Source organism: Panthera pardus, unplaced genomic scaffold (assembly GCF_024362965.1).
Source record: "Panthera pardus isolate Hobbes unplaced genomic scaffold, ASM2436296v1 HiC_scaffold_2, whole genome shotgun sequence".
NCBI classification, from domain to species: domain Eukaryota; kingdom Metazoa; phylum Chordata; class Mammalia; order Carnivora; family Felidae; genus Panthera; species Panthera pardus.
In genome coordinates, this window is record NW_026526765.1 from 11,674,690 (window position 1) to 11,694,415 (window position 19,726).

Here is a 19,726-nt window from a genome sequence, read left to right on the forward strand (position 1 = left end):
GGCTGATTTCTCAGTCGTAAAGAGCTTTTACAAATCAATAAGAGTAAACAAGAAAATGGACAAGAGATATTAAAGAGGGCTCCCAGGAAAGGAATTCTAAATGGCTTTTAAATATATGAAATTATCAAATTTACCTAAAATAAGAAAACTATAAATCAGAAGTATACTGTGTTCTGTTTTCACCCAGGTATTGGCAGATACCAAAAAGGTTATGGCTGCACCTTTTGCGGGGGGGGGGGGGGGGGGGGCTGGTAAATGGAGTCGATCTCTGGGGATGGGGGGATGTGTCACCACGTTAACCGCTCAGTGTCACAGATGGACATCCCTTCTGCCCCAGCCGTCCCACATCTTGAAACTAGACTAGCTACACACGCTCAGACACGTGCAGTTTTTTCCTGGCTTAGGAAAAGAACGGAAACAACATGAAAGTCCATTCAGTGGGAGCACATTAGCTCATGGAAATCTTGTGCAGCGCCAAGCCTAAAACAAGCGTGCTGCTCGTGTTCCGATAGTGAAGGATGTCTGAGAGTTGTTGAACGAAAAATGCTGGGTGCAGAGCACGGTTTGTGTGTACAAGCATTTAGGTACAAAGAGAGAAATACATACATACATACGTACACCCCTCTGTATAATAAAAGGTGTCTAGAATGGTAACACATGAAGCTGATCATTGAGACACCTCATAGGAAGGTGGAGTAAGGAGACTTTTCACTTTGTATCCTTTTTACCTTTGAAGTTTTGATTTCTACGCATGCATTTTAAAAATACCAATTAGGAGTGCTTGGTGGCTCCATGGGTTAAGTGTCCGACTTCGACTCAGGTCATGATCTTACGGTTCGTGGGTTCGAGCCCTGTGTCGGGCTCTGTGCTGACAGCTCAGAGCCTGGAGCCTGCTTCGGATTCTGTCTCCCCCTCTCTCTGCCCCTCTCCTGATCGTATTCTGTCTCTCTGTCTCTCTCAAAATAATAAACATTAAAAAAAATCAGTTAAAATAAAAATGTATCGAGAGCTCGTGAGTTAGCAGATTCATCATCCTTAATTTTTATCACACCATTCACCCCATCATTATTAATCACGCGGTTGCAGTGTGCCAGAACTGCTCTGGGTGCTGGGCTCATGGACTGCAGTTTCTAGTTGGGGTAAATATATATACATCTACTGTGAAGTAGTAAGACAAATAGACATGGTGGAGGGAGGGTTGCCATCTTTGAGGGACAGGCTTGGCCACACATCTTCAAGAAGCCTTGACTGCCTGATTGGCGTCTTTTGTTTAAATGAAGTTTGTAAGCCACCAGGCTTTGTCTCTAGCCCACCTTCCTGCTGCATCTAGTGTCCTAATCAGCATCCGCCTGTTGGCGTGACATGCATTCAACTCATCTGTTTTGTGACGTGTGTTATGCAGACGTCTTCCTATAGTTTTTCAGTGTTTTGTTTTCTCTTTGAATGTAGGCAAGCTGCATTGCTTTTTTGTTTTGTTTTGTTTTGTTTTATCTTCACTCCTGTGACCCCAGTGCTTAAAATATGAAACAGTTTTCTTGACTCCTTGAAGAGACACTACACATAACTTGCAGTACCCTTTCACCGGTGGCGCTTGGACGGTGGAAGAGAAGAAATGCTTTCATGGTGGCACAATGCAACTTCTCTGTGCTTCTCAGCACATTAGTATATTGACACCCAGCAGTGTAACCTCATCCAGGCAGCCCAATTTTTTTTGTTGTTTTAAGTTTATTTACTTACTTATTCTGAGATGAAAGAGAGCCGGGGAGGGGCAGAGAGAGAACCCCAAGCAGGCTTCACGCTGTCAGCACAGAACCCGATGAGGGGTCCCAGGTACCGTGAGATTATGGCCTGAGCCGAAACCAAGAGTCAGAGGCTTAACCAACTGAGGCGCCCAGGTGCCTCCAGGCAACCCAGTTTTTAAACAGTCCTGCCTTTCTCATATTCTCTTTGATGTTAAAATTTAATAATGGTTCTAAGTTAAGTCCCTTTTGGAATTTATGGTTCCACTTGTGAAACTTTGACTTTTTAGGTCTTTGGTTTATAATTCGTCTTAGCATATCCAGAAAGGTGTTGTGTTGATAGATCATATGGTTTGGTTGATTAGCTCACTCTACTTGAGCCCATTTCCACACCAGATGAAAGTCCTAAAAACTTCAGGGTGTTTTAAGTTTTGCTGACTTTTTCTAATAAACAGCTTTTATAGAATTTTGCAATAACCATTTTTTTTCACAGATTATTATATCTGAGTTCTGTTTTCATTTTTTAAGTATTAATGCCTGTTCAGAGTAACTGCCATACCCCATTAAAGGTACAAGCATATGCCTATTTTCCCGTAAAACCTAACGTTAACTTAATTTTCAGTAAATATTTGGTGACTGTCTACTATGTGCCAGGCACACAAAAGGTGAATAAGACATTAGTAAGCGAAAAACCCCAAATATCCCAGGCCTGTGGTGGTTACATTCTAATAAGATAGTGGCATACGGTAACAGTAGTAAGTCAACTATATCCTTGTGGCAGGTGACCCGTGTCCCGGGAGAGAGTGGAGCAGGCCCAGTGAGGATAGTTGGGGCAGGAAGGTGACTTGTACTTTTAAGAGACTCAGGGAGGGAGGGCCTATTGAGAAGGTGGCCTTTGGTTGAGCAAAGACACTAGGGAGCCACAGAGTAGCATTCCAGGCAGGAGGGGCCGTGGTGCAAGGAAGCACAGACCGGGCGTGTGCCTGGAGCACGGGGCTGGATGCAGGTTGCCCGGGGCGTGCATGCGCAGCCCGAGGATTCTACAGCTGCCTTTGCCGGTCGCCGAGGACGTGCTGCCTCAGACTTCCTGTGCAAACTAGGAAAATTTATCCAGGTTTTGAGCCCTGACCTTTATCCTTTTGGGGATTTTTACTTTGAGGCCCCTGCTCTCCGGTGCACCTTTTGGGGATTTTTAAAGTCACCTTCCTGAGTGTTGGTCGTAAAGATTTCGTAGATAAAGGTTAGTGGAGAAAATCAGGTTCCCTTCCGGAAGAGGAAGAGTACTCGTCTGAAATGCCAGCAGGACTGTCGAAGGAAGCCTTGCTCTAGTAACCAATGGATGTGATGAAAACAGGTGTTGAAAACTCAAGAGTTTTGAGGGACGTTACTGCCATAGATATTAAACCAATGTTTTGTGGTTCTCCTGAACTGTATGAAAACCAAGGCGGTTGTGTTTAACTTAATTGAAGTATCTTTTCTAAGTACACGTACAAATGAAATAATTTTTGAGAGGGAGTTCTAAAACAGTGAAGAGCATTTAATATGCTTCTCTAAAGATCATTTCCTGGCTAGCGATCTTTCCTTCATTTCTACCGAGAATTGAAAAAGAAACGAATGTGCAGTGCAGAGTCACTTCAAGGATTTCACCGAGTGTCTGCGGTGTGGGGGTTCCTTTGCCAGGATCTCAGCGGGCCTTCCATCCCCGTGGGCGCAGGGGATGAACGGGCAGGGAGCAGCGGTGGGGGCCACGGGGCCACGGGAGACACATATGTATCCCTTCCACAGGTGTCTCTCGGGCGTCCACCAGATGAAGCCACGCCAAGAGAAGGGCTAGATTCGGGTTGGTTTTTGCGGTCGTAAACATGCCATTCTCTGTGGGGAAGCGGCCAGGCCGGGATCAGGGGGTGAATTGGTGGACTTGGAGCTTCAGGGGACATTTCTCTGACCAGCAGTTTTTCCCTGTCGGGAGCTCAGAGTTGCAGGCAAGTTGCCACTGTGTCTCCGGTTCTGGCAGTTGAGTTCATTTGCCTCACAATACTTTCCTGTTGTTGTTTCCGCAGCAAACCAAAGAGAGAGTGAAGCTATTGATACAGCTGGCTGATGGCTTTTGTGAAAAAGGGCATGCCCATGCAGCAGAGATAAAAAAATGTGTCACTGCTGTGGATAAGAGGTACAGGGATTTCTCTCTGCGGATGGAGAAGTACAGGACCTCTTTGGAGAAAGCCCTGGGGATTTCTTCAGATTCCAACAAATCGGTAAATTGCTCTGTGCAAACAGAATAAACCATGGTGTTCTTCCTCATGTCCTCCCCGCATCTAATTAACTCAAGTTCATTGGCTCTCTTCCTCCACAGAGTAAAAGTCTTCAGCTGGACATAATCCCCGCCAGTGTCCCTGGGTCAGAGGTGAAGCTTCGCGATGCTGCTCATGAACTTAACGAAGAAAAACGGAAGTCGGCCCGCAGGAAAGAGTAAGCCAGTCTTTAAGAACCTGCTGGGATTCATTGAAAAAGTGAAGAAAATGTCGCTTGGACTTCACTGCTGTGTGTGCTTTGAAACCGGACGGCAATGATACCTTGTGATGTTCAGACTCACTGTGTGCACTGTCCCCTTATCACTTGCTTCAGAAGCCGTGTCTTTTTTTTGTTCCCGTGCCTCCATTTCGTATGGGGTTGACAAATTGTTTTAGTGTCATTTGTCATCAGTAGATCATGACTAGTAGTACCAAGGAGAAAAAAATAACACGTGGAGATGTTTCAAAATTGCCAATTAGTAAACTGTTCCAGACGTTCCAAAGATTGTCCTAAACCAGCGGTTCTCAGCTGGGGGCAGTTGTGACCCCCAGGGGATGCTTGGCCATGTGTGTTGACATTTCTGGTTGTCACACAATGGGAGGGGGCAATGCTATTGGCGTCTCGGGGATGGAGACCGGGGATCCCACTAACATCCTGTAGTTCACTGGACGGCCCCCCGGCAAAGCATTATCTGCCCCCAAGTGTCAGTGGTGCTGATGGAGAAAACGTGACCTGCTGGCGTACCTCAACAAAATGTTTTCCCTTTGAATTGGTGGCTTTACGCTGTTACTGTTCTGTCTCTTCTTGGTTTAATTCCCCAAACACATTACTGACTACTGCTTTGAAAACTCTCATTATTTCATAAGCCGTAAAAGTACATAGTTCAGATAAGCCCGTGTCCTGACTGTGAACTAAGCCCTTCCCGGTCTTCCTGTGTTCAAGGTTCATAATGGCGGAGCTAATTCAAACTGAAAAGGCTTACGTGAGGGACCTCCGGGAGTGTATGGATGTAAGTAAGTTTTCTTGCTTGTTTATTTAGATCCAGTCTAAGCGCGCTGTTTTCTCCCTGACTGTTGGTAATTCTTAAAATAATCACCCTTGTTGCCGTTGTTGTTCTCGAGATTTTCAGTGTGCTTAAGCAGCCTGTTTCTTGTTCCCACCCTTCCGTGAGTTTCCAGGCCCATGTTTTGCTCATCACAGAGATGATACAGCACTAATCCTGTCATTCCGCTCGTCACATGACGGCCTGGCTCCCATCCTCTTTGTACAGAACTTTACAGCAGCTTCAGAGAAATGTGCCTTCTAATTATGATTCGCAACTGATAGTAGTTTAAAGAATAGTTGTCGTACCTCAGAGAGCAGGGAGGTTAGCTCCCAAGTCTGACACCAGGAATGGAGAGTCTCAAGCTGGAGCCCGAGGAACTACTCTGAAGGGCTCACAGCAACTGGGGGGGCTTTTCTGGAAAATAGTTTTTCATGTTTCGGGAAAGGTTCCATACTTCAGATCGATTGTCGGTGATTCGTGAGCTCTGGGTACGTATTCTAGAGGCAGGAACAGCCGTTTCTTGGACATGTGCTCTTGGGTTTTTGTGTAATCCCTCTGCTTCCCTCCCGGCCAGACATACCTGTGGGAGATGACCAGCGGGGTGGAGGAGATCCCGGCCGGCATCGTAAACAGAGAGCTCGTCATCTTCGGGAACATGCAGGAAATCTATGAGTTTCACAATAAGTGAGTGGCTTTATCTCTGGGGAGCTGGTTACTCTTGAAATCTAGATATGGTGCTGAAGTTTCCTAACAAGAAATGAAAGCTCCCAACTGAGTTAAGCATCCATTTCAGTGATTTTGTTGAAATTCGAATGAAGACTATCAGACTTTCTTCCAAAAGACTGACGTTGTTGAACCTATCATGATAGAGACTCGACTTTATGTTTGTTCTTACCTGCTATAGAAATGAGATTGGGAAAACTGTTTTTGGAGGAACCCTCGTTTCTCCCAAGCTATGTCGTCAGCTGCTATATCAGTTACTTAGGATGAAAAGAAAGAAGAATTGTGCGTGGCTGCTGGCCACCCCTTGGTCTTTCTGAACAAGAGGGGAGAAGGCACTGAGGACAGAACAGATGTGTAGTCTGACCAAACTAAAATACACTGTCCAGTGACCACAGGAGGCACATGGCTTTATTTTTAAGGTTTTTTTGGTTTTGGGTTTTTGGTTTTTTTGTTTGTTTGTTTTTTAAGAAACAGAAGCTCCTTTTGATAGCGTCTGCACAGCCCTCTAGCCTATGGAGAGATACTGCTAGAGCCAGAGATGCTGGGGTCTCCCTCACTCCCCTGCCCCGACCCCAGCACAAGACACTGAAATCTAAGTGGGTTCTTCTGAGTGTTCATTTACATCCCTAAATTATATCCTCAGCTACTGAACATAGTACTTGCCCAAAAGTAAAGCTGCTAGGTTAAAATTTGTATTAGAAAGTGTTTAAAGGCTAAACTGAGTAGCTGTTTGAAAGTCACAATAACTTAGTCGAGTTAAGAGCTACATGGGTTATTAAATCCTTAAAATCTAGACGGCACAGATGTTTCACTGTATTTGATTGAAGTGATATGCTTGGCCTGATTTCTGGCGTATCTATCTCACTACTAAATGTTTTAAGACATCTTAATAATACAGTACCATTTTTACTCTCTGCAGCATATTCCTGAAAGAGCTGGAAAAATATGAGCAGTTGCCAGAGGACGTTGGACACTGCTTTGTTACTTGGGTAATGAAACCTCGACTACTTGTTCTCACGGTTGTTTGCTGGCTTTGCAGGAAGTTAGAAAGGAATGTGGTCCATTTCTCGTATGTCACCATCTTCTACAGAGTCTGCTTACGGAGAAATGGACTTTGCCACAAAGACTTACATTCTGCAACTAGTTATTAACGTGGACCGAGCTTTTTATTGGCAATAGTGATGGTTTGAAATGGAACATTTAGTGTGCCAGTCCTGCACGTGGTCCTGGAAATGCATAGATAAACATGAATGCGCAGCCATGTCTGGGGGGCCAGGTTGGCAAGGTGGGAGGGGGGATGTTGTGCAGTCGGGAGGAGAGCCAGACAGTCACCTGGTGGTAGTGTCCTGCCATCCACATGTGATGCCTGGGTTTGCACTGGCAACTGGAACAGAGTGGGTGTGCCCAGCCCTGACTTACTGGGCCAAGGGAAGCTTCTGGAGGTGTGTATACCGATAGGATGTGTTTCTCATTTTTAACAGCTTTCCATATAAAATAGGGTTTCTTTTATTTAGAGCTTAAATTTCCTTTATCCCCGCAGCTTCTTTTCTGCATAAAAGTTTATCATATTTTGAGGTACTGCCATTTGAAAGAGAGATTCTAATTTGTTGTTGTTGTTGTTTATAGGCAGACAAGTTTCAGATGTATGTCACATATTGCAAAAATAAGCCGGATTCTACTCAGCTGATACTAGAGCATGCAGGGTCCTACTTTGATGTAAGTAATAGATTCCTGATGAAGCTGTGAAATCTTCTAAGTTGTATTTGGTATACATAAAATGCAGCATCACTCTTAACTTTCACCTATTTGATGATACAGTATTTTCCTGTTTATCTGTCATATTTATGGTGGGATATTGTTATATATTCTTCTGTTATTGAAAGATTCTTCTAGGAGATCCTGGGTGGCTCAGTCAGTTAAGCGTCCGACTTCAGCTCAGGTCATGATCTCACCATTCGTGGGTTCTAGCCTGGCATCGGGCTCTGTGCTGACAGTTCAGAGCCTGGAGCCTACTTCGGATTCTGTGCCTCCCTCTCTCTCTCTGCCCCTCCCCCACTCATGCTCTGTCTCTCTCTCAAAAATAAAATAAACATTAAAAATTTTTAAAAAAAGATCTAAGATTTTAGCATGTACATGTGTATATGACATTACTTACAATTTATAGTAATTTTAGGTGTAATATCATGTTATACAGAAGGTACAAACTTTTCAGCTTCTTTTACTCTCTGTGAAACAAAAATAATCTTTGAATCTTTGAATCCTTTTTAGTCATTTATTTTTCTCATTTTTATGTTATTCCAAAAGTAGCCTGCCAATAAAATTTTTACGGATAGCACTGTCCCTAGGACCATTGGGAGGCTTATTAATTATATTCTCATTGTTGTAGATGTAGGTCATCTTTTTTGGAAAGATATTGCAGGGAGGTTATTTAGTACGAAAGAGGATAGAGCCTTATTGATATAATTTACAGAATGCTTTTTGGGTCTCCAGAATGTAGTTAAATGTGTGTCAAATACATCTTGATTAAGAGATGGGAGTACTTTTTGATGTTATGTATAATTTCTCACAAGGCTGTGAGAACATTAGATTTGTTTCTGTCTTTATGCTGGGGCATTGCCATGTGTGATACTCTGCCCTTCTCTGGAAGTCTGGGAAATGAGAATAAATTTTAGCTTGTATCTTTGAGGTGAAGCCCTGTAGATGGCCTTGTTTTAGTTGTCATTCTCCTGACTAGCAATTATACATCATTGCCTTTGTAAATATAAAGTCAGCTCCCAGCCCAGTGCTGCCTGCCCTCCCCCCCCCCTTTTTTTTTTTTCTGTTTTTCACATGACCCTGGGTCTTTGCCATCAGGTGAAACTCAACACCATGGCTCTGTGCAGAGTTAGAATCATTTAAGGCCTAAGCACTGAGAGCATGTGGCACATTTAATCAAATCAAATGGCTTTGGAATCAAAGCCATTAAAAAACAACAACAACAACAAAAAACCCAAAACCTTTGTCCTTAAAACATCTTTAAAGAAATTACGCTTGTCTGATTTGGGGATTTCACAAATTACTTGCCTTCAGTATTCATTGTCCAGCATGATCCCACATCTTTTTGGGGCTCATTTAACTCAATGTGCCTGGTCATAGGTGCTTAGCATGGAGTGGTGGATAACCCAAAGTGCCCACCTTCCCAGCAAGGATGTTATTGCATGTAAACAGCTTAATACAAAGGCAAAGCGGAAATTATGGTGTTAGATATGCCACTGACCAGTGAGCTAGATCCTCCCTTTACCCCCAATTCTTTGCCCCCCACCATTCAAAGTAAAATTTTAGAAGCACAGAAGTTTTTGTTAATACCCTTAACAGCTTTTTAGAAGAAGGAAGCTCTATTGTTTTAGCAGGATGAAACCTTTGTGAGGTATTTTGGAAGAATACTGGGATCATGTAGCCATTTTTGTCTTTATTTTTTTATTTTTATTTTAAAAAATTTTTTTTCAACGTTTTTTATTTATTTTTGGGACAGAGAGAGACAGAGCATGAACGGGGGAGGGGCAGAGAGAGAGGGAGACACAGAATCGGAAACAGGCTCCAGGGTCCGAGCCATCAGCCCAGAGCCCAACGCGGGGCTCGAACTCACGGACCGCGAGATCGTGACCTGGCTGAAGTCGGACGCTTAACCGACTGCGCCACCCAGGCCCCCTTTATTTTTATTTTTAAATATAATATATTGTCAGATTCGTTTCCATACAACACCCAGTGCTCATGCCAGCAAGTGCCCTCCTTCATGACATCACCCACTTTCCCCTCTCCCCTACCCCCCATCCACCCTCAGTTTCTTCTCGGTCCTTAAGAGTCTCTTGTGGTTTGCCTCCCTCTCTCTCTGTAACTTTATGTCTTTATTCTTTTTAATAATTTAATTTTTTTATCATGATAGTGTCCTCTTTAATCCCCATTCCTCATCTCTCCCATCCCCCCACCTCCCTCTATTCTGGTAACCATCATTTGTTCTCTGTAGTTAAGAGTCTGTTTCTTGGTTTCTCTCTCTCTTTTCCTTTGTTCATTTGTTTTGCTTCTTAAATTCCACATATGAGTGAAAATCATATATTTGTCTTTTTCACTTAGCATTATACTCTCCAGCTCCGTCCATGTTATTGCAGATGACAAGATTTCATTCTTTTTTATGGCTGAGTAATATTCCTGTGTGTGTGTGTGTGTGTGTGTGTGTGTGTATACACACACATACATACCACATCTTGGCTGCTTACATAATTTGGCTATTGTAGATTATGCTGCTATAAACATAGGGGTGCATGTATCCCTTTGAATTAGTGTCTTGGTATTTTTTTGGTAAATACCTAGTAGTGTGATTCCTAGATAATAGAGTAGATCTATTTTTAACTTTTGGAAGAACCTCCATTCTGCTCTCCACAGTGGCTGTACCAGTTTGCATTCCCATCAGCAGCATAGGAGAGTTCTTTTCCTCCACATCCTCTCCAACACCTGTTGCGTCTTGTATTTTTTATTTTAGTCATTCTGACAGGTGTGAGGTCATAACTATGGTTTTGATTTGTATTTCCCTGATGATGAGCAATGTTGAACATCTTTCAGGTGTCTGTTGACCACCTGTATGTCTTCTTTGTAATATTTATTCATAGCTTCTGCCCATTTTTTAATTGAATCATTTGGTTTTTGGTGTTGAATTATATCAGTTTTTATATATTTTGCATATTAACCCTTTATCGGATATGTCATTTGTAAATATCTTCTCCCATTAAGTAGGTTGCCTTTTAGTTTTGTTGGTTGTTTCCTTTGCTGTGCAGAAGCTTTTTATTTTGATGTAGTCCCAATGGCTTATTTTAGCTTTTATTTCCCTTGTCTCAGGAGACATATCTAGAAAGAAGTTACTATATCCAATGTCGAGAAATTATTGCTTGTGCTCTCTTATAGGATTTTTATGGTTTCAGGTCACATTTAGGTCTTTAATCCATTTTGAATTTATTTTTGTGTGTGATGTTAGAAAGTGGTCCAATTTCTTTCTTTTGCATGTTGCTGTCCAGTTTTCCCAGCACCATTTGTTGAATAGACTATCTTTTACCCATTGGGTATTCATTCCTCTCTTGTCATTTTTTAATAGTATAATCCTATGATGAGGTATTAAGGTTGTCAACAAAAATAGATTGGTGTTCAGAAATATCAGAGATGTATTTCTGAATGTTATTAAAACAAGGCACTAAAAAGACATTATAGTATCTCTCAAATGTTGGGTATGCATGAAATGGGATACTTCTCAACAGTATAAAAGGATAAATTCTTGATATGTAAGTAGCATAGATTAATCTCCAAAACATGGGCTGAGAGAAGCTAGATATGAAGGAGTACATTCTGTGTGGTTCCTTTTGTGTGAAATTCTAGAATATGCAAAACTAATCTGACAATAGTAATCAGAATAGGGGTTGCCTCTTGGTGGTGGTGGGGTGTGGGTGGGGGAATTTGTTAGAAAGGGACCTGAAGAACTTCCTGTGATGTTGGAAATGTTCTGCACCTTGGTTTGGGAATTGTTTGCAAGTGTGTTGACATTTGTCAGAACTCAGTGACCTGTACTTGAGATCATTATATTCTATATGAAAGATGTTTTAGATGTGAAATTATGAATGTGTGTATCGTAATCATTAAATGATAAATTGCACATTTTTGAACAATTGCGAATTGAAGAGAAAGTTTTAAACTACATTTCGTGATCAGGAAGGCAGAGGAAGAATTGCTAAGTTTTGAACCTGGGTGGCATGTGAGGGACAAGTCGCTTGGTGGCTGTCCTGCAGCCAGCACTCCCATCGGCAGCGACTCACAGGAATCCTGGCGCAACGCGTGCACAGGTCCCCATGAGCTTCATCGAAGTGACAAGCAGATTGAGAACACAAGAGTGTAGTGGTGTTTGAATCTCGTTGGAAGCATAGAATGTGAGGAGATAGCCTTTTTTTGGTGGTGGTGGGGTTTTTTTGAAGATTTTCTGAGAAGAGTGTTAAGAGCCAAAAGATGATGCAAGTACCGCTCGTGGGCGTGGAAAGTCTGAGAGCGCGTGGAGGGAATCCTCCATGGTGTGCGAACTCGTTAGTGAAGGGGAGTCAGGCCAGGGGCGGGGACGTGGTCTTGGCCAAGGCGATGCCAAGGCAAACGCTTAGGAGCTGCGGTGGGAGAGGGTGCGCCCTGTCCCCATCCCCGTCCCTGGCTCCTGTCTGGACTGAGTGGCCCCGGGCCGGGCCGGGGGAGCTGGAGGCCAGCGCGGGCCCAGAGCAGAGGTTGTAGGCTTGGCCTAGTTGAGATCTGCACGGGAGAGCCAGCAATGTGGATTGGACGCGCCACCTTCTGGTTCAAAGTGATCACCCGTTCTCATGTCCAGCGTATTAAAAGAACAGTGATTTCTGTTTTTCTTTATACAACAACGGTGATATGCGTATAGTCATTTTGGAGGTAAAAAGTGCATTTTTAGTTCATGCTAATTCAAATGCTATAATTAACATTACAGTAACGTTCATCTCTCTCTATTTTCTTCTTAATTTAGGAAATACAACAGCGGCATGGATTAGCCAATTCCATCTCTTCTTACCTTATTAAGCCGGTTCAGCGAATAACAAAGTATCAGCTTCTTTTAAAAGTATGTATGAAGCATCTTCTGCATGCAAAATTTTGTGAATTGCGCATTACTCTTCTGGCGTTTTTCTGTTTATGTGAAGTACCCTGAATTTTTTAAATAACACCAAGACATTTAATTTTTTTAATTCATTGCTATTTATTACCCTGATCAGTTTCTCAGTGTGGCAGGTAAATGAGAGAATATTCCTCGTTATGCACCGGAGCTTTGCTGAGTCTGGTCCGTAACATAAACTGAGGAAGGAAGGCGGGATTGTCAAGCCTGGGTAACGTGGTATCTGTGTCCCAGTGTGGCTTGCTGGCTGTGGACCACGCTCTTTGCTGTGTACTTTGCAGACTTTAGGTTTACCTCATAACACTGCTGGTCTGCGGGTGTAGAAACGAGCCTGTGAGGGTGAGGGCTGTGCCCGGAATCATCGCTGGATCCCTGTTGTCTGGGCTCAGCTCGAGACCCAAATGGGGCTGAAGCCCAGGTAATTTCACCCTCAGGCAGCTTTCTCCCTCTTACGTCTAGTCACATGGCACACACGTATTTCTAGAACATGTTGTTCACACAAATCCCGAGTATTTGAGTCAAACTGACCTCTACTTTTTCTTGATTATAAATGATGATAATTAAAGTCATCCTGTAGCTATGTATGGTGGCGGATATTAACTAGACTTCCTGTGATCATTAAGCAGTGTATACAAATATCAGATCCTTATGTTGTGCTCTTAAAACTAGCATAATGTTGCATGTCAATTATACCTCAAAAAAAAAAAAAAACCAGCCACATTTGTAATTTAATGTCTAGTCTTAATTGTAGAACAGTAAAGGAAACTTAGAATTTGTGATGGTTGTCACAGAATGCATTATATAAAAATCAGTGCACATTTTCTTCACTATAAGAATAATAATTTACAACCTCTACCTGATGATGTTTATCCTGCTGTATCCTTGGCTGGAGAATGTTATTAAGCATCAGAACGTACCGACTGTCCACTCCTCTTGCTAACAGTATATTACGCATCTATGTCCCTGGCCTCACACAGCAGTAGGAAGGTGGTATGTAAATTTCCTGGATATAAAAGAAGTTCAGAGATGGAGTAATGAGATCCTGAAACTCTTTGCTAATGAGAAAACTCTAGACACAGAAATGGCTGTAGTATTCTTTTGTGAAAATGGTATCATATGGGATATTTCTATTGGGAAAGCACTCCTGCATTTCTGTATCAGAATCCTATGAAGTGCTTGTATGACCCTCAGCAGAAGTAGGAGGTTGCCACAAACGTGAACTAGAAGTCAGGAGGTTAAGTCGTTCACATTCACATCAGCCCGCTGCTTTTTATTTGTGCAAAGGCGGTTTACCTTTTGGTGTCCTCAGCATTTAAGAATCTTGTTTTTAGCATGTGGTTCCACTAAAGACCTCTTCCTTGGTGACCTCACATCTAGTTAATCACTATTAAAATAGGGCTTTAATTTATAAGCCTCACGTTATTCTTCCCGGGGGTTTTAAGGAGAATAATTATAAGCTCTGTTGAGGTCCCCGACGAATGTTTTTGACAGTGAAGTTAATTTCTCCATATAGCATTTTTAAACACTTTTTTTTTTGCCAATCTGCTTAGAATAATAGGCAAAAAACATCTGGTCATGAGTAAACATGCTTGTCTGGTGCAAGTTGCTCTAAAACTGTCCACTGTGGGACCAAAGCTGAGTGCAGTGCCCTGTGCCTTTGGTCGGCCACTAGGACACGGAAAGCTGTGATTACTATTACTGACTGATTATAACCATACTGTGGTAAGAAAGAGTCTTGGACCCTGCCAGAATGTGGATTTATTGTCCTTGTTCGCATTCATTTAACAGCAGATGTTCCTCTAAGTAGATCTGAAACATAATCACACTCGGGCAAGTGTGATTAGATCATTCACGCTTTTCCAAACGTCCTGCACACAGAGGGACAGCATTTAACGTAGACACGGCTGCCGCTCGTGTTCTCGCTCACGGCCTGGGAGCTCCAGGGTAGATGGGGCTTGGCACTAACAGCACCAAGGAGTTTAGGATCACACTGGGCTGCCGCGGGAGGCATAGCAGTCCTGGCTGGACTCGGCCGTGACCTTCAGATAAAACCAGTAGCTGATTATGCTTTACTGTACTAATTGAGTGTTTCTGTTTGTCATTTTTGAGGCTTGGTAGTTGATCTGTCCACCGGTTTCATCTTAAACGGTGACTGCATCTGGTTTGCTCTGATCTGAAGAAACATCCTGATTTGAGTAGGACAGACCCCTCCATTCGTTGCGTAAAGAGGCAGTAATTGATTTTCTATGCGAATATGTGCCCAGTTGACCACATTCTGCTGTTATCTTGAAAATCGTGGATTTTTCATACTCTTTGCTGCAAAGATCTTGTTGGCAGAGCTTTCGGCGTTTGGCTAGTTGACGGTATTGGTCTTTTACAGGAGCTACTCACTTGCTGTGAGGAAGGAAAAGGGGAGATAAAAGACGGCCTCGAGGTGATGCTTAGTGTGCCAAAGCGGGCCAACGATGCCATGCACCTCAGCATGCTGGAAGGTAATGGGCTCTGCATGTCCCCAGCGCGTCCGTGCACTTCCTCCTGACACTGGTCTAAGTGGATTTCCCACCCCCTGGAAGTCTTGGCTTTGCGCCTCTATGCTTGGGTGGGAGTTAAGAGTTTAGACGTGAGTACCTTCTTTTTGAGAAGAACTGGTTTCATTGCTTCCCTTAAGGATTACGGAAAGTACTTCGACCTCATTAAAAGCATGTCCTTGACCATTAACTAGAGAACAGCCTGTCTGCACTTGGAACCCCAGTAGCACCTTGTGTCACTTGCCTTAGGCAATCTGGTCTCCGCGTGGATGGATGGGTAGGAGGGAGGCAAGATCAGTCCCCTGTGATGATAAAAACCCTTCAAAAAGCTTGTTGTTTCCCCATATCTGTATCCATTGTATCACTTACGAGAGCTTTGAATGTGGTGGCGTGTAACATAATGTACGATGTGGTGAAGAGTCAGATAAATAAAATTAAAAGTTATCGTTGCAAGTGAGATTTCCACGGATGCTTGTGTTTAGAAAGGCTCTTTCTGCATTACAGAGTTTAAATCTTACTATCAGCATATGCAGAATTATTTACGAGAAGTAGTCTTGCCCCAGATGCTTTTTTATTGTTTGTCTCCATCATCGCTAGTATCGAGCAAGGGAACTAGTTGGGGCACGGGTGCAGCTGTTTGCAGCAGAGCCCCAAAAGTCAGAGGCCAGGAGGCTTTTTCTTTCTCTGACGTGAACCCCTGAGCTGGTGTGGCAGCCCTTCACGGCACCATCGAGGACTCGGGCTCCGTTCACTCTCTCCCCTGCTTAAATGCTGTTTGGTTGGCTCGGTTCAGGATGTGTCAAGACCACATTACCATTCCGTCCAGCAGAGAGAAAGTGAGGAAAGAGGGAGGGCAAGGAGCAGCTAGAAGGGTCGAAACTAGAAGTTGTACACAGGACTCCCAGCGTGGCCTGAGTTGTCCTAGCTGCCGAGGGGCTGGGAGATATCGTGCTTATCTGAGCGGCCGCGGGGCTTCTGTCTGTGGAGGAGAAAGGGAGGCCAGTAGTTGAGAGAGGGCTAGCAGCCCCTGCCGCAGGTATCAGACCACTTTGCGAAGCCCTGGGAGTTGAAAGTCCACACAGCAGGCCCCTTCCACGAAGGGAGGAGCAGGGGGAAACCCACCCCTGTGGCCAGAGTGTGACACACATGAAGAATTCTGCACTCCCAAGAGGGGGAGAACCCAAGGAAGGCCAGACCAGAGCCTTGGGGAAAGGCTCGGCCTGTGGCAGAACGTCCAAGAAGGGTGTTCTAGGCTGAGGAGGCAGAGGATCAGGACGCAGGCTGGGGGTGGGTGACGGCCTGGGGAAGGTCCGGGACCATTCTGGACAGGGGAGGAGGTTCATATGATGGAATGCTGTGAGTAAAGGCTGAAGAGAAGTAGGGAGTTCAACCAAATCTCAAATGGTGTGAGTGCCACCCTAAGATCGAATTGAAAAAATAAAGTCATGAAGAAAAATTGCCTTATTTTTTTGAGTAAGAGCAAATATAGGCAAAGTCATGTTTTAGGAAGAATTCTCCTTTGTCAGACTTTGTCAGGTGGGGTCAGTGCTGGGAAACCGGAGTCGGGGGCCCAGATGGGAAACTAATCTGAGATTTAGTTGATGGGCACTGAACAAATGTTTAAATAGTCACATTGCTGTCTTGTGCATCCTTTTTTACTTTTCTTTCAAATTGAGTGTGCTCCCCTTTCTTTTATGTTGTAGGGTTTGACGAAAATATTGAGTCTCAGGGAGAACTCATCCTGCAGGAATCCTTCCAAGTGTGGGACCCAAAAACCTTAATTCGAAAGGGTCGAGAACGGCATCTCTTCCTTTTTGAAATGTCTTTAGTATTTAGTAAAGAAGTGAAAGATTCCAGTGGGAGAAGCAAGTACCTTTATAAAAGCAAATTATTTGTAAGTACGGACGTTCAGAATTGTAAATTTTAAGGTAACACACTCGTGACCTTTTTGCAGCTAGAAAAAAATTACTGCTTGTTGCTTTCAGTTTAACCTCCCAAACTCTGCTCCGAGGTGGAAGTCTGAAATTGTAAGGTTTTCATCTTCCACAGGGAAATTTTCCTGCAGTCTCAAGTCCACTAGAGGGAGCGCATGGTTTTAGCTTCGCTGAACTTAGAAAACCTGTTTTTTTCTAAATGCCATAGACTCTTAACGTAGGCCGAGAAAACACCTTTTTAGTGAATTTCAATTTATGTCTTGTGTGCCGTAACTAGCTTCATAAATAAATTAATCATATGAGACTTCGATTAAGTAAGTTCTCATATCATTCTAATTAATTTTTCATTCACAACATTGGCATATACTTAAGCAGTCTTCCTGGTGGGCTTGCTGTAGGCTCTTCGTGATAAGGTGGGATTTTTTTTCCCCCATAAAGATAAAAAGTGTGTGAAAATTAAGTACATTTATGGTTCTTTGCAATAGCAAAGTAGGGTTATTAAAGAAAATACATATAAGCAAAAATAGTTTTAACGATCCACAATCCCATCTGTAGAGAGACAGCTTTCCTGGAGTGCTGGGTCGATACTGTATTACATTTGAATTCTTTTTTAACTTGTGAGTGTGCTTTCTGGCAAAAGAACATACCTGATGCCTCTTTTCCACAAGGAGCAAAGCCCAAGGAGTCTCTCTGTAAACCACACGTTGACTCTAAGGATGGTCTCAGGCCGTATCACCCACTGGATCTGCTGTATTTCCATGTTCCCTCAGTGGGACTGTCTCAGGGGCTGTTGACACAGAACTGCTGGGCAGGGCCAGGCCGGCAGAGGATGGGACAAAGGATGGAGCAGAGCTCATTGAAAATCACCACCAGAGAAAGAATAGAAAATGCAGTAGAGTTTGGTGTCTTCTTTACACAAGATATGGTGGATCACTTACAAATATCGGCAGATACTTGAACAGTGTCCACGTTACACATTTTTATGGCATCCGTAGATTAATCAAGTTCCCAAAGTAATAAAATACTACCAATGTAGAAATCGTCTTAATAATAATCTGGGATTTGCAAGTTCAAACTAATGATTTTCATACCATTTTCCTTGGCTTATGTCCTGTTTGAGATTGTCTTCTGGCTCACAGCCCACCTTACATCATTTTAGATCATATTCTAACTGGAAGGAAGACCAGCAACATTGCTGGCTAGTAATTTCACTAGGCTGACTTTAATCTGTCCTCAGAGACCAAGCTAGTCTGTTTTAGAAGCTGATACATCTTCATTTAATTTATCTTTTAAAAGTTAAGGTTCCCTCCGAGGCCACAGTTATGAATCACTTCCTTTGCTGGAGGGAGGAGAATGCACCAGGGGTGAACTTGATTGTGGGGGCGGGACTGAAGATGCTGACCTTCACCTACGCTCTTTCATGTGCACACAGCACAGCGGCATGTGTCACAGAGAGACATTTTGTCTCTTGGCCCTTAAACTTGTTGGTGCAACGCTAAAGGTTAATGCTTTTGACAAACAAATTGGGAAATAACCGTGAAGACATCTCCGCCTTCTGCGAAGCCACTTCGTTCATGCTGAAAACGCATGGCAGGCTCCTCTGCAACTAGGACAGATTCATTTCGTCGTTTACAGGTTGCCAATAGTCAGCTCCTGATTTTCCAGATAACACGATCTTTAGATATTTTGGTTTCCTTCCTCTGTATGTGCTGGTTGACCTACACCAGGATCCCCAGCAGCGGTGCTCAGAGCAAGTGAAAGGGCTGCGACCAATCATGTGTGGCCTGAGAACAAAATTTCCTCGTTTTAACTAAAGATCCAAGGATTACCTGTCAATGGAAACAGGCTGTGGTGTTGTAACCTAACGTGACCACAAGTCCCCCAAAACCGTTTTCTTGGTCTTTGCTCTGTGTCCTGCCGGAATTGTTTCTGTCCTCTAACTTTTTAATTACGTTTGTATCCAGACCTCAGAGCTGGGTGTCACAGAGCACGTGGAAGGAGACCCTTGCAAGTTTGCGCTGTGGGTGGGGAGGACGCCAGCCTCAGACAATAAAATCGTCCTTAAGGTACGTCTGTGAGGCTCGGGAATGTGCGGTGTGACAAGTTTATGGAGGCTGTGTGTGCTTTTTCTTCCTGTTGTTGAAACATTGGTTTTCATATCATTTTATTTGTTCTTTTTGTGTTCTGTTGGGATCGGCGATTACCACAAAAAGAATAGTAGAATAAGTTCAGTTTGGTGTCATGGGGCGAAACGCCTTGAGCTAAACTTTCGCTTGCCTACCAAGGGTCAAATGGAGAAGGACGTTTTTAAGCTTCTCCCACTCTTGCCGTCTGCAGAAGGGTGAGTGAGTTCCGCAAGAGATGCAGGACGTTGAGATACAAGAGGAAGGAGATGCGGGTCAGCAGGTCCCATTGCACACTTCACTTACTTTCCAAAGGGAAACAGGCACCTGGTGAACTTGTGAAGGCCTTGGGCAGTTTCAAGGCTGAACATGCCAAGAGTCTTCATGGGGTCTCAGGCTCTTTGCTTTCTAAATAGGGAGAAGAGAAAAAGGGGGATAATGATCAGTTACAGGGGTCAATAATGTTAGGATTTAAAGCATTCAAAAACATTAAGGGTGCTTTTTGGGGGGGATGTGTGTGTGTGTATTTGGGGGGGGAGGAAAATAAAATATGTTTGGGTATTTTATTTGAACTCTGCTTTAATCATACTAGCCTCTCCTAGGAAAGGCACAGGGCTCTAAGGGTATCTTGTGTACTTCCCTCTTTCTGTG

General features: G+C 43.5%; 1 protein-coding gene across 6 annotated transcripts in view; it reads left to right on the forward strand.

Moving 5' to 3' along the window:
• Nucleotides 1-19,726, forward strand: part of TRIO (trio Rho guanine nucleotide exchange factor) — a 354,644-nt gene that overhangs the window by 241,051 nt on the left and 93,867 nt on the right. For all 6 annotated transcript variants that reach the window (XR_008423663.1, XM_053906894.1, XM_053906893.1 and 3 more), the window contains exons 22-31: nt 3,800-3,994; nt 4,093-4,208; nt 4,974-5,040; nt 5,651-5,760; nt 6,719-6,788; nt 7,426-7,515; nt 12,347-12,439; nt 14,871-14,982; nt 16,722-16,912; nt 18,917-19,018. Coding sequence is in view for 5 of the 6 variants with exons in the window: in XM_053906894.1 (XP_053762869.1) it covers nt 3,800-3,994; nt 4,093-4,208; nt 4,974-5,040; nt 5,651-5,760; nt 6,719-6,788; nt 7,426-7,515; nt 12,347-12,439; nt 14,871-14,982; nt 16,722-16,912; nt 18,917-19,018 (1,146 nt within the window). In the remaining variant the exon portion in view is untranslated. The remainder of the gene's footprint in view (nt 1-3,799; nt 3,995-4,092; nt 4,209-4,973; nt 5,041-5,650; nt 5,761-6,718; nt 6,789-7,425; nt 7,516-12,346; nt 12,440-14,870; nt 14,983-16,721; nt 16,913-18,916; nt 19,019-19,726) is intronic.